The 15,041-nt window shown below is 41.2% G+C and overlaps 1 protein-coding gene across 1 annotated transcript in view; it reads right to left on the minus strand.

The window, feature by feature from the left end:
* The window catches only part of MTA1 (metastasis associated 1), a 69,934-nt gene that overhangs the window by 9,829 nt on the left and 45,064 nt on the right, over positions 1-15,041 (minus strand). The window contains exons 13-16 of the mRNA XM_019473673.1: positions 14,816-15,005; positions 14,341-14,430; positions 12,361-12,513; positions 11,258-11,293 (exon numbers count right to left, since the gene is read on the minus strand). Coding sequence (XP_019329218.1) covers positions 11,258-11,293; positions 12,361-12,513; positions 14,341-14,430; positions 14,816-15,005 — 469 coding nt within the window. The remainder of the gene's footprint in view (positions 1-11,257; positions 11,294-12,360; positions 12,514-14,340; positions 14,431-14,815; positions 15,006-15,041) is intronic.

Genomic DNA, 15,041 nt, shown 5'->3' on the forward strand with positions numbered 1-15,041 from the left:
CGCTATACTATCTGATACCCTATCATGTTGCCATAGCGTATGTACTAAACTGTACATATATGAGACCCTGCAGGACACACAAAGGTCTTAGGATTTAAGAGAATGATGTGTTGCTATAAGGCAGCAGGGTATGGCGCGGAATGGACTGGGAGACCTAATAAACCTTTTTGTTAGCACTGTTTAGTTTTCTAAGATGCACACTCCCAGAAAACACCATTTCATTAACATCAGTGCACCAAACCATCTTTCTCAGCCCCTTCTGGCTGAGAACCAAATTGTCAGTACATCAAATCCAACAGGTCCTACAGGAGAGGCACCAGCAAATGCTGTCACTGGCTGCAGAAGTTATCAGTGTGAATTCTGCTTTCACATTTATAGCAAGCTTCCCAGCTTGACTTCTGAAACTTCACATTGCTAGCGAGTTAAGCTGTGATGAAACAGCAAAGCTTTTTAAAGAATCCAGCAGAAATGAACTTTTACAGCTCACGGTCTGCACTCAACAGATTCCTCGAGATTCTCCTTGGTAAAACCAAACACAATGTACTCACACCAAGTATGCCAGGAAACACATGGCACAGCAACATATCGGGAGGGAGGAAGATGAATGAGGGACATTTTCTGAGCATTGAGGATCACAACACCACATTAAAATCAACAGTTTATATCAAGTGTATTTTCCATTCTGTGTAAACATATGCTATTAGCTACTTCAAACATGAAGACACATCGTTTCAATTTTTGCAGCACTTTTGTGCCTAAGTATCCACAGAGATGAAGAAATGGTTGCCAGAAAGACTTCCATCAAATCTGTAGAACAGATGTACCAGGCACCAAGCAGGAAGACCAGTAACAACCTTTGGATGTCGACAAAGGCAATGCAGGCACCAGATAATCACTCCTTTTTACATGGGAGCAGCAATCACATCCAAAACACAGCTGTGAGCAGCCGTTTGAGATGGATGGACAAAGAGCTCCACGGATGCTGGGAAACCACACAGCCAGCAGGATGCAACCTGAATCTGTTGGCTTCAGAGCTAAGCTCTAGCACTTGTTTTTTTCTTCCCCCTTCCATAACAGAAAGATAACATTTTCTCCATTCACAGGAGCTCCAAGAGATGTAAATCAACTGATGCTAGTCCCTGGCGTGAAGCCACACGTTTCGTTTTAACCACACTCCAGATCAGCTCTTTTCTTGTACTAAGAACATTCTTGATACCAGAAAAGACTAGCCTACAGGAGCAGCTGATACATGGCCGCTGCGATGACTATTGCTGGATGTAAACCAGACACTAAACAGTGCTATTCCTAAGCACCAGAATTAACCCAGAATATTCCACGGTGAGAAGAGATGTCGAGACTGACACAAACTGAGCGAAGGCTGAGCAGAACTGCTACTTACTCTGAGCCCCAAAGCTTCAGAGCCCTCAAACAGCAAAGAAGCAGTGGTTACAACAGGGACACACCTCACCCCCTAAGCTGTAACTTCTAGGATAAGGCTGCCCATGACAACTTTTGCTCCACTAAAATAAGACACAAAGTTAGTTTCAGTACAATTTATACTCTTGCTATCACAGTAATATGGTATCAAATAGCATATTAATCTCAGCTATCTGTGAATTTTCCCTTCAGTCACACTTTGATAACTGAAGTTTGAAAGAATAAATATGAAAACAGACACTATAAAGACTAGCTTCAGTTTGCAATGAAAAATATCACACTAAAAGCATATGCAGCTGAAGCACTGCTATTAAATGAACAACTTTTACCTGCAATGGTCACTGAAGAGATGCAGATAACATCTGCATAACATCTGTAAACCATTGCAGAACAGCTGTCAAGTCAACAGGATGCATCTGTACTGGAAACAATGGATTCTCACCCAAAAGTTTTTGGTGGCTTCTGTGCGAGAGATGAGGTTTGTGAGACAGGCACCCCTAAGAACTAAACCAATCCTCCGCTTCTGGGTAAGGAGTGGTACAGACAGGTAACTCACCATATGAAACTTAGTCCTCCCTGTGGTGCTTGCTCCATTTTCACAGATCAAGGTTTGAGAAAGACTTCTCACACACATGCATCCACAAACAGGTTAAAAAAGTAGGACAGCACATGAATATAAACCAGGAGCAAAACCCAACAAGGTTCTGGCAGCTCCTCTACAGGAAAAAAAACCTGTCTTTATTTTATGGAGGGATGTCTAGAGAAGCCACAGGGTAGAAAGTGTGACTATTCCTTTCGACGATATCTAAGGTTCAAGCGCTTGAATTTACATATCTCCACATCAGAAACAACACTACACCCCTCCAAATAAGGAATAAAACCCCAACAAACAAAAAAAGGAGGTGACCAAACCTTTAAAACCACACAGTGTAAAGGTCTACAATGATGAATCTAAGCAGATCTTCCACTCTTCTGCAGCCAAAGAAATTTAAATATATTCTGAAAACTCAAGTTTAAATGTTTTTTTCCATAGCACTGAAAAAACCCAAAGCCCTACAAAATCTCCTCCAATTCAATTCCTCCTGCCAGTCTCCTCTATACACTGAAATAAAGAGGAAGTCCCAGAGGATAAAATGTAGACAAGGTAAACTGAAGGTATGTCTGCAGATAAGCATAGATGTCCTCTGCCACAGACGATTCTATGTTGTTACTGAAATGGCAATAAAACAACTAATTACAGTACAGAGATTAACTGACACCCTCAGAGCATGCCTCCTCTACTCCCCACAACTTAGCGGCAAAGACCTCAGAACTGTGCCTCAAGCATAAGCACAATTACCGAGACTTTTTGCTCAAAACCAGACACAGCAGGTTACTATACCCTAATGATTCTTTCATTCTTCAAGTATCAAAGCTGCAGATGAATATACTTTCACCCCAAAAAAAAGGCAGGTGGCAAAGGACTATCACAAACAGCAAATGCAAGTCTGTTACTACTGTTACTTTGCAGCTTTATCTTTTGGGGATGGGGGGGAACCACCCCTCAGTTAACCAACCTGTTTCTTTTCCAAACAGTCTCGTATCATCTGAATCTAGTGCTTTCAGATTTGTTGAATTTAAAATGAGAGAATACCCAAACTTCCTACAGCCACTACAGCACCACCCCAAGAGCATGCTGTGGGAGTAGGGAATAGTTGGCACCCGACAACAGAGTGGAGTGAGGGAATCTAATTTCTCGGATGGGAAGCAAACCAGCACATCTGGTTCCACCAGAAGCCTGAGAGTAGACATGCATGCTCTTTTCTGATCCAGTCCCATTCCCCGTGAGCCCAGCGAGAGGACCTCAGCATCTGAATGGCAGCATTCAAAAATTAGTCCCACCGCACAAATTCAGCCTGCTTTTTTGCCAACTCCACACACTACGCAACTGACATTTTGAGAAGCAGGAGAGCCTATACCCTCAGCAGTGTGCCCAACTCAGACTGGAGTGCAGGGATATTTCCATGAAGTTACTACAGCAAAGCATCAAGAGGCTGCAGAATGAGCACCAACCATGGCCACTTTTCTACTTGGGTAGAAATCTGCCGGTGCTTTTCCATGCGTGAACATACACAGCATTGTCTGCATATTTACAGGCCATTTCATAGTTTGGTACAAGAAGTCTGTACAGAGCTGACCCTAGTACCAAGGAGGAAGAGTAGCCCAGCTTCTAGCCACTGGATACAACTCAGAGTTGTGAAATTTATATTTACTCGAACTAACTCCAATCTTCAGCATATCCACCACACACAAAAATACAGGTCTTTCATCTCCTGTTAACATAATTTTTCTTTTTTTTTTTTTTTTTTTTTAAGTCAATCAGGACATCAAGCTATTAGTCACAGATGGCATTTTGTTTTTAACTTCTGTTTACCAGAGAAGTATCATGCAGAACATGCAATATGCAGTAACATTCATAAGCACGTCTTCAATCACAATGAACGTAGAGAATTTAACACACACTTTCACAACCAGCAAGTTTACTACACTAAAATACATTGCTTTCAAAAAATCCATACACTTTTCATATGCATTTTCCTTTTCCAAAAGTAATCCTCCTCCTGGGATTCCATCCTTCCCAGCAGTAACAAAAACATCAACAGTACCACAAGTGTGAGCAAGTTAGAAAAAAATATAAAAATTCATGCATGAATGAGGCTTGATGAACAAGAATTTCACTTCCAAGTTACTGGTTCACTTGAAGTAGTCTCTGTGTGTTGACATATACACACATACAGTTTTTGCAGGCTTTTAAGAATGTTTTAGTACCCTTCTCTTTCTTAAACTGCCCAAGAGTGTGTTACTGCTGTAAGCAGATTGAGTGTCCATTTTCTAACAACCAAAGGTTATAAACTTTCAGGAACGCAAGTGCAACAAGCAGAACAGAGCATAAACTGTACCGAACACCACCTAGACTAACATTTTCTTAAAATTCTGTTGTACATAAAAACAATGTTAAAATTGCAATTTACTTACCTAAGTAAGTTCCTACCAAGATTGGCAAAAGAAAAGGAAAAAAAAGATTTAAGGTTAAAAAAAGGAAAGATTCACATAGTTCAGAATACAGTAGCCCAGCCCCATGCAACAAATACAGAAACACAGACTGTTTTGGTTGTAATGAAACACAGAAGTGATAACAGTTCTCTGTTGGACAGATAAACCCAAGACAACATTAAACAAACAGTAACTCCAAATGAGAGATTCCACAAAGAAGAGCTTTAATTTTGGATGAGTAAGTAGTGGTTCGTTACCCACCTCCTTCCACTAACCCCTGCACATTAACCTTGTTGGATTTGGACAGTACTTCCTAAAACGCTTGGTCTAACAGTTCACATTATTTTGCTGCACAGTGTTCGTGCAAAGCTGTACCTTCTGCTAAGAGTACTTCAAGGACCCTACTAATACGTTCTGGGCTGTGACATCCAACTACGATGAGTCAGTAGCTACCCTTGGACAAGTATGTTGAGAATGGAGAGCTGCTATCTTGGTGTTGCGTCAATTAATACTATCCACCCGCATTCCTAAAAGAGCATCACAGTATATTCTGTCTGGCTGCAACACACTAAGTGGTTAAAAAAAGAGGCAACAAAACCATGCACTTCATTGCTTTAGGATTTGCTGATCCAAGCTATGTAAACTAGAAACAACTGAATTTCCCCTCACTACAAGAAAAAAAATTGAGGTGCTGGAGCACGTCCAAAGAAGGGCACGAAGCTGGTGAAGGGTCTAGAGCACAAGTCTTATGAGGAGCGGCTGAGGGAACTGGGGTTGTTTAGCCTGGAGAAAAGGAGGCTCAGGGGAGACCTTATCGCCCTCTACAACTACCTGAAAGGAGGTTGTAGTGAGGTGGGTGTCGGTCTCTTCTCCCAAGTAACAAGCGATAGGACAAGAGGAAATGGCTCAAGTTGCGCCAGGGGAGGTTTAGATGGGATATTAGGAAAAATTTCTTCACCGAAAGGGTTGTCAAGCATTGGAACAGGCTGCCCAGGGAAGTGGTTGAGTCCCCATCCCTGGAGGTATGGACTGGATGATCTTAAAGGTCTTTTCCAACCTAAACGATTTTATGATTCTATGAATTATTCACTAATTCTTAGAATTGGGAGTATTACACATCATATACATATATACATATGTGTGTGTGTGTGTATATACACGATACGTAGCACACACGCAGATTCCACTTAATTACAAGTTCAGGCTTTGTACTATCAGAGGCATTTGCAATTCTGCCCTTGCATTGTTATACATCCATCTCCACTAATATTAATTACACGTGTTCCCTACCATTGCCTTGGGATATGCACTTTCATCTCACTCAAATCAACAATTACATCTTACTCCATGCCATCCCTCATAAATGAAACAGTTTTCACTAGCTGATCCACAGAGCATGATGCCCATTTCCTGATTTCATTTCCAGATCTTTCTCCATAACACCAAAAGAAACTAATCACGGTATCATGGCTAAGCTGAAGGCAAGTGACAAAAGTTTCACTTAACATCTGAATATAAAATCCTAAGTACAATTCCCAAAAATAATCTGTACTTTTGGCATATAATCTAAAGCAAGGAAGTTGCACGGGCACACGGCTCTTAGGGTCTCCAAAAAGCATTTCAAGCAACTTGTCATTCTTCCCAGCTGTGCTGCTGCTGGCAAGAAACAGTCATTCTTTTACAAAGCACTGAACATTTTCTCTCTTGACACTAGTCAGCATTACTCTGGTCCGGGTATCAACAGCTAAAGCCAGGACTTTTCCCCACTACCTCATGTATCACATTATTCATTAAAGGACCAATACTCCCTGCTGTTTACAGTCATTCCTGGATGGGCAGATATCCTTTGGCTGGTTATCCTTGACTTTGGAAGGGCAGCCAGGGCCACTGCTGATAAAGGCAGAATTTTAATGCAACTTATGCATACAGGTAAGTCCAAATTTTCTGCAAGGTCTAAGTCAGACAGAAAAAACCTTTGAGATCAGTCTGGTCACCTCCATAGCTGATGCTAGAGAACTTCTTTATATTCCCACCTCGACAGATGTTTTTGATCAAGAACAGTATTTCCACTTTCATGCTCATCTCTTGATAATTAAACTAATGTCATGCTACACTGATGAATGCTTCCAGTTCTAGGAGTTCATTCATGTTTCCCCAAAAGGAGGTGAGAAACAATGAACCAGAACATGTTAAATTAGATCAACATTCCATTTTGGTTTAGAAATCCCCAGTAGCAGAAGCAAGGTATTCCAACAGTTAATTAACCTCACTCAAAAATCTGCAGCTTATTTCCAGCCAAAGTTTTTCTGCTGTACCTTCTGGCTACTGCAGCTCATTATTCCATTCCCGGCTAGACTAAAAAGCCCTCTATTATTACACTTCTGCTGCTCCTGTCAGCAGAGACAAACACCTACAACTTCCACTTTGATAAAAGCATTTTCCATTATACAGTGTTTTCCAGTCCCTTCACCGTTTTCATGGCTCTTCTATAAACCCTCTCCAATTTTCAGCATATGATCCGCTACCATTTTATCAATGCAAGTTTGTTGCTGGGAAAAGCCTTCCCTTTATTTCAGCTACTCATTCATGTTCTCTCTCTTTCTGCCAATTTTAGAGTGCATGTGATGACCCTGAAAAACAAATTTGATTAGATGAAAACTAACATGGTGTAAAAAAAGAGAGGAAAAAAATAAAAATCTAACAATGCTCCCTCCCTTCCCCCAGTAGGAATTTGCATAGACAAGTATCACATAGACACCATACTGGATAGCTGTAAGGAAAAAAGTAAACAGGGACCAGAACATAAAACATCCTCTCTATGTCTCCAGAGGAAGTTTCATGGCAAATATTGTCAGCCAAGCTCCAGAACATTAATGAAAAAGCAATAAACTAATAAATTTTTAACATCTCGCTGTATTCGACAGCTTATGAGACTCCACGTACTTTTCATGCTCCAAAAATAGGAATCTGCAGGAGTTTGTCCATGCTAACCTAATGCTGAAGGAGAGCTAGGAAGGCCACTGTATGCCTAATGATGCCTCCAATGTGATTTAAAGAAGAGGAAAACAAAACAGATGAAAGGACTACACCCTTCTTATGAAAGAGTGGAGGGAGAGAAGAGAGATGAGATTAAGAATATTTTCCTGTTCTTGGAATTCAAGCACCAGTCGAAACTCTAGGTGCCTGGCCAGACAAATCATATTCAAAGCTTGAAAAAGTTCAGCTCTCCAGGGTTAAGCAGGGATGATTCAGAAAAAGAAAAGTTAAAGATACTTAGATGGAGTTACAGTAGCAAGAGAAAAAACAAACAAGTAAACAACAAAATTCCAAAGGAAAAATCTGAAGTACTCTTACAAGGTTCAGCAGTTTCCAACATTTCCATAATTAGTTTTACCTAGTTCTGGCAGCAGCCCACTAACAAGTCTCCTTTCTTTTTCCTCCTTGATATCTCACCGCCAAGAATCCCCTTTTCCCAGCCTTTCCTTGCTTCCCATTACTACCTCTCTTCATACAGAGTTCAACCTGACCAACCCATATCCGCACACAGACTAGGTAGTCTTCCATCTCCAACCCGTCCACCCTCAGTCATCATTTCGGCACATTTAGGAACGATGTTTCCACTTATGCAGGAATTTCACCGATTAACTTTCCTGAGGGCTGAATTCTAACTACCGACCACCCACCGTCCTAAATACCAAGAGGTGGTAGAGCCTCAGATGAAAATCTTCCAGCAGTGCTGCCTGAAGGAACACCCAAAAACCTACACAAACAGTTCAATTTTCAGCAATGTTAAACAGTCTAATTCTAAATGAAGGCAGGTGCCATGGGAATTTAAATGCCTTAGAAACCTGGCCACCAATATATACGTATAAACATGGATCTTAATGCTTTACACTAAGCAAAAATACTAGCTGTAGTTGGCTCATTCCCTGCAAAGCAATCTCTTGATTTTGTATTGCTTTAAGATCTGGCCATGAGGAAAGCCTTACAAACTCATCACACGCAATCAGCTCAGCAACCAGCCATGATTTACAGCATACATACTTCCCCCATGAGTTTGGAAGTAATAGCCCAGCACCAAAAGGCTTTTATCACCAGCAAAGAGGCTTCAGCTAAAGCCCACCATACTAGCTGTCCACTGTCATATATCAGAGACTTTGACACAGTGAACTGTCCAAACCTTAAGATATCTTCCAGGTGCCACCAACAGAGCACAAACAGGAAACAGAAAAATCCCTGGATAACTCATATAACATTGCAGTAAGTTAATATCTTCTTGAAAACTATTTCAACATAGGTGGACAAAGTGTCTTCCTGCACTTAAATTTGTGCAGAAAAAATATTTTCAGTCTCCTCATTCAGTCGTCTTAACACCAGCTTTTCTTTGCAGTACACTCCTACGATGACCTAAACCAGCCAGTATGCCACCATGTATCACTAAAGGGAGAGGAAAAACATAAAAACAACAAAAAAACCACCACAATTTCCCATAGTATCTATAGGAGCTATGTAAATGAAGAATCTGACTGGTTATAACAATTCAGTTTTACTCTCATTAACCTTTTTCTTCTATTTTAAGTCAGTTATAAAACAATCAGTCATTCTGGATAGATGGGTTTATTTCATTCCTTTTATACTAACTCATTGGCTCCTAAATTCTGGTCACAAGGCTTCATCATCGCTGCCATTCACCCCTTCTTCACAACGGTTCCAACTTGTGCTCTTCCTCTCCTCTGACCTCCTCCTCTCCCTTCCCACCAGCAGCCCCCCAAAGTAGTAAGCCTGTATGACTCCATCAAGAGCCAAGGAGAAGTCTCAGCACCACGTTCCCAGTTCTGGCACGGCACGGGAAACCGGCATTATCCATACCCAGAGCCAGCAAAGGTTACCAGCTCACACGCAAGGTAACTGGGAACCAGTGCTAAGTGGCACTGGCACACAAACTGGCTCCAGGCCAGAAATAGGTCCACCAAACTTCTGTCATCTGTTTCCCTGTGCCCAGCAGATCTTGACCCAAGTTCTTTAAACCTTGTTTCCTTGCAGGTGGTTCCCTTCCATCTCTGTCTCGGCAAAGCTTCCAGCAACCCAGGATCAGAAAATATTCCAGATGTCAAAACTGCAGTGTGACAAACATCTTCCATTCACAAATAAATCTCAACCAACAAGTTTAAGCTGAACTGCTCACAAGAATATCCAGTTAACACTCACTACCCCAGCAGGTAAACAGATTCTGGGACTGATTCGTACTCCGCTACCTAGCAGTTATAGGAACAAATACTACTCCAAGTATTTCAGTGGCTGGCTGAGAACAGACCGAGCAGATAAAAGCAGCAGGTGCTCGGTGAGAGCCAGCCCCTGCACAACTACAAACACATGCTTCAGAGAAACACGTATTCTGAGCAGCCTGGACAGGTACTTCACCAAAATCTTCTTTTTGCAAACTGCTCCAGCAACAGTTATGACTGAAATGTATCTGATCAAATATGTATACCAGCAGACAGACGTTTTAAAACACTAGAACAAGAATCCTCCATTTCCAGTAAGTAAATGGTCTCAGGTTATCAAATCCAGTGCTCTATGCAGAGAGAGCCTGAGGGAAGAGTCAGTTCTTCTTCCACTTCCCTCCTTTGGGCCACAACATCTCAGTGCTTCAGAAGTGTGTCAGCTGCTGAGTGACTCAGCAGTCCCCTTGCTGATGAGGACATTTAGCAGGGAGCAGCAGGCATGCCCATAAGCAGGTTGTCACTAGGAGCTGTGGAAATTCAGAGAGCTAGTCCACATCTACATCCCTCATTACTGGACAAAGTTTCCGAGGAAACCAAACTGACTGAGACAGCAGGGTTTTGTTATTCTTCCCAAAACACAAAAGTTAAAAAGCACATTAAAAACTCAGCAACACAATATCAAGGTATAAATTCCCGAAGAAAGCAAGACAGTAGGACAATCACTGTCCTCATTCTTATTGTATTCTCCACATGCACTTATATATGCATGCATGTAAATATTGGTAACAGTCATCCACTGTCTCAGCCATTAAACACAAAGCTTAAAATCAGGGCATGCAGTGTGGGCCATTTCATGGTAACATGTAAGCTTAAGTTTTTATGTTTGCCCCTCTCACGATGACGTTTGTATATCCTAACTATTCAAAATTGGTTTGTTCTATTGAATTTGGTTAAGTGACATCATATGTACATTTCCTGTATTATCACAAACTAAAGCTTCTGAGGTCTGTAGTCAGAACAGATTAACCTATGGAAATTTTGAAAACCATTTCTACTGCAAGTAGAGAACACACAGACAGTCTCTCACTGGTGAGACTGTCCACTCACAGTAGAAAATATAGAGGCTTGAACTTGGGACTCGATGTGAATACTGTCTTCTATTTCTTCTGGTCAATGTGAATTTAAAGTAGTTCAGGACGCATGAAACTTGGATTTCTTAAGAGTCAAACAGTGAAACAACACCTAGTTTCAAACCAACCATCACAGCTTTCAGCAGTTTCACAAAACTGCTAGAAAACTGTTCTGTCACCTTGAGGAATTAGTAATCAATTCTGAACATAGCACTTCATGTCTTCAGTATGGCTGTACAACTTGTCATTTGCATGTGAAAAGCCTGGAAGGTGAGCAGCATAACCATGGGTGGAAATGGTTACCCAAGGAACACTTAGACATCAACACAGAAGGTGCACACAGACTCATTAGCCACAAAGCACAGACAAGCCAGCAGATGAAACTAAAAATCACTCTCCTAGCATAAGCTGAGCGCAGCTTCAAGGTCTTACCCCTGCTAGGCATCAACAGGCGCTTCTTCATGTTGCCTGATAGAGCACAAGTGAACAGAAAAGAGAAAAACATCACATCAGCAACCTGAACAGCAGCAGTTTAAAAAGTTCTTAATGTTAAAACACATAACAATAAGATATCAAATGTTTGTAATTATGTTTTGGTTAAGCCACATATAAAGTTAAAATTAAAGGTAAAAAATGAGAAAGATTCTCTGTATCTCCCTCCCTGCTCAGAGTCATCTGAACCAACTGTTCCTTTCCCCTGTTTAAGGAGAGCTACTCTCCATGTTCTCACTCCCGTTAAGACCATTCAAACAGACCCTTTTATCTTCATCTGAGGAAAAGACTGCACTTTCTCTTCCCCGACACTCTCAGGCAAGAGCAACTCTTCAGAACAGAGCCCTGGAGTCCGTGCCAGGAACATCCTGCGTCTACCTCCCACTTCAAACACCTTCCCCTTGCCTTTTATTCTTGAGGCAATGAAGCCCAAACCCCACTACACAGAGGTGGCTTAGTGACAGGGCCAACAAAAGCGAATGCTCTGGTTCTGCGCAAGGCAGGAGCAGGTTTATGCCATGCCAGATCTGGCACGTCTGCCTCCCTCAGCTAAGCAGCAGCCTGCCTCTCTCAATGGCATGCAGGCTCCGGTAGCTTTGCTGAAATCCAGGTGATCCACACGTTACAAAGCCACCTGGAAACTGCACACCTACCTATGGGTTAAAAAAAGCTGTAAACCTCAAAAGAAAAATGAAACATCACTGGAAAAAGTTATTAAGTTTTCTTCATACTACTCATTTAAAAACTGAAGGGAAGTTTCTCTTTCACTATCCCATTTGCGAGGTTGGTCAAGCTAGGCAGAGTTCCACTAGGCACAGTAGCTTTATATGCGTGCACCATGCAGGCAGTACACATCATGTGTCTCACCCAGAAGGAGAAATAGGACAAGCGACTTTTACAAAAGGAAAAAATTAACCTCCCTCAATAATAAGAAACTTGGAATTTATATAAAGGACTATAGTTTTAAATAATCTCCTTGTAGACTGAAAGGACAGAAGAAAAAGCCTATATAGACAATATACATTTTGCAGAAAAATATTTACCATCCATTCCATTGTGTTGTTCGTAACTTCTTTTTCCCAGGATAGTTGGGGACCCATTATTAATGACAGGCGTAAACTTAGCAGGAGTCAGATTGTTGAGAGAACTGGACAAGCTCTTTGCAGGATCTGGTTTCGGAGGACACGGATGAGACTCTGTTGTAAAACAGCAAGGTGAGGTTTTTTTATTAGTGAAGATACTGGAATTATAAATCTGAAAACAACCTGCCAACTTCCAAGGTGACCAAGTATATACAAACTATCTCAGTCAATAATTTTGACTGGAGATTGCTATTTATATAAAGCATTTTAAGTATATTTAGGATTTCATCTCTACTGAAGATGTTAAAACCAATGTCATATATTATCCTAAAATAAGAGTTGATAACACAAGTACTTTGTATCTATTTCCAAAACACTATTCTCTGACAATCTGGGATCATTTTGGGGCTGCTCTATATCAAAAGCTGCAGGCAACACCCCTAAACCCTGGGGAAATTACTACTTTGCCAGTTTTGCAAGGTTTGTAAAAAATACAATTTCTAAACTGTCCAAACAAGTGAGGATTCAAAGCACCACCATAAAGAACAGAGTCTGAATTCAAATTTTTGGCCAAGGCAGAGATCAAGCACACACTGTTCACGTGAAAAGATTTTGAGAAAGTTACAAGCAACAGCAAATGGGAACTTCAACCGAGTTTTTCTCTCGCAGCCCCAACAGCTGAGTAACATATAACTTAAAGCACACTGAACACGACACCTCCAAAAATACATTCTTGCCAGTCCATCAGCCTCCCTCCGTTTCTCTCACTCCCTTCTCCCAGGTCAGCAGTCAAATGGAAACCCTGACACAGCGCTAATGAAATCTCAGAATCTACTGCTACATTATGTACAACTATTAAAAGCAGGATTTTATCCAACAGCAAAACTTCTCCCTTTATTGGCTTTATTTGGTTGCACTATACATATCCAAAGGTTTCTCAATCTGTGTATCTCATCAGTATACAGCAGAAGTACAACACTCAACAGAGAAGCAGTAAATATTTAATAAACCCTGAGCCTTACAATATTTCATCAACAAAAATGTTCAAAGAAACATAAAATCAACTCCAGTGTTTCTTATCAGAGTAAAAAGGCAATTGATTTCCTTGTTAATCTGGAAGCCTTCAAAGTACCACTGTCAAGCTAGCTTTCTGTGGTTAGACTCACATTAGACTGCTGTAACAACCTGAGACATGTCTTCAGGGTATCTCTAGCAACTGGCAATGCTAGGAAAAATTATTTTGCATTCATTTGGAGTCAGAGCTGGCATGTCACGTAGCCGGCCTCTTCCAGCACCTAAAACTTACACCAAGGTCCTGGACAGAGCTACTCAGTACTCCCCCACAGATCAGCTGATGAGGCCCAAGTCCTCAAGAAAACTGTAACACACCCCCCCTCCCCCCTCCCAAAACCAAGACAAAAGTAAAGAATGGAAACATAGTCCCCTTGTCTAGCTCCCGCACAGAACAGCCAGCAACTGATTCACAAGCTGTGGGACACAGTGCTGTCCTAAATCCAAGGGGCTTCTCAGAGGACCCAACTGTAGGAACTGCCTCCAGACAGCTCAAAAATTGGAACAATGGGACTGACCAATTGTTCCCAAAACATTATGTTTGTGACTCCATCAGCAGATGGTAACTTGTCCCCATATACATCAGAGGCCACAGCAAACACATCCCTCCCTTCACTTGAAAGTTTCTGATACAGCTCAGTGAACCCACAGTGGACTGCTGAGCCACTAGGTCTGTCAAATTAAGTAGGAAAAGGAAAACGGACAAGTTCATGGGAAGGTTTTCATGTTTTGTTTTTTAATCCAGAACCAGCATCTAAATCCAGAACCAAATTGAAAAAGAAATGGTTAGCAGAATTAGCTAGTAGAGTTTTTTTGTTTGGTTGGGGTTTTTTGTGTTTGGTGGTGTTTGGTGTGGGTTTTTTTTAATACCTAAATACCGGAGTACTGCTTCTAAAGGCTTTCGAACCACTTGCTTTAATAGCAATGGGTTTTCTGATGCCTCAGGTAAACGTGCTGTGCCTGTAAAACAAAGAAAAATAATTAGAGGGTAAAGATATTTAGATATTATAGTAAAACTAAATTAATAACTCAAGTGTCCCGAAAGAGCTTTCTAATCAAAAGGAATTTTACAGGTTGCAAGCATGTCTTGGCAACAGGACACAAATGCAGGAGAATGCTACACGTAACAGCTACATGAGTTATTTTAAAACAAACAACAACTCATGAATTTAAGTTATTTGCCTAGCCTGCCATCAGTTAGAACACTCTGCAAGTATAGCTAGATTTTGTGAAACCACTAGCTATGAGCAAGAGAGCGTCTCAAGAAGTTGCAACTCAAACTTTACAGGAAAGGAATCTCAAAGGGCTCCTTTGCAAGTAGGTGCCCAACTGCATCACCACTCACATTCTGCTTTGATTGCTGCGCTGTTAATAGGCAGATAGGGATGTCTTGCAGCATGCCAAGGGCGCAAGATATCTCGACATAAACGTCTGGCAATTCTTGTCAGTTTTGTTGTATGGAGATAGAAAGCTTGTCGTGTCTTCATAGCAAACTTGGGACTCCCACTGTTTCGTACTGGCACACCATGAGGACTCTAGAAAGAAAGAAAAAGAAATATGGTTTCTAAAAA

The sequence above is a fragment of the Aptenodytes forsteri genome, unplaced genomic scaffold (genome assembly GCF_000699145.1).
Source record: "Aptenodytes forsteri isolate BGI_AS27 unplaced genomic scaffold, ASM69914v1 Scaffold104, whole genome shotgun sequence".
Lineage (NCBI taxonomy): Eukaryota > Metazoa > Chordata > Aves > Sphenisciformes > Spheniscidae > Aptenodytes > Aptenodytes forsteri.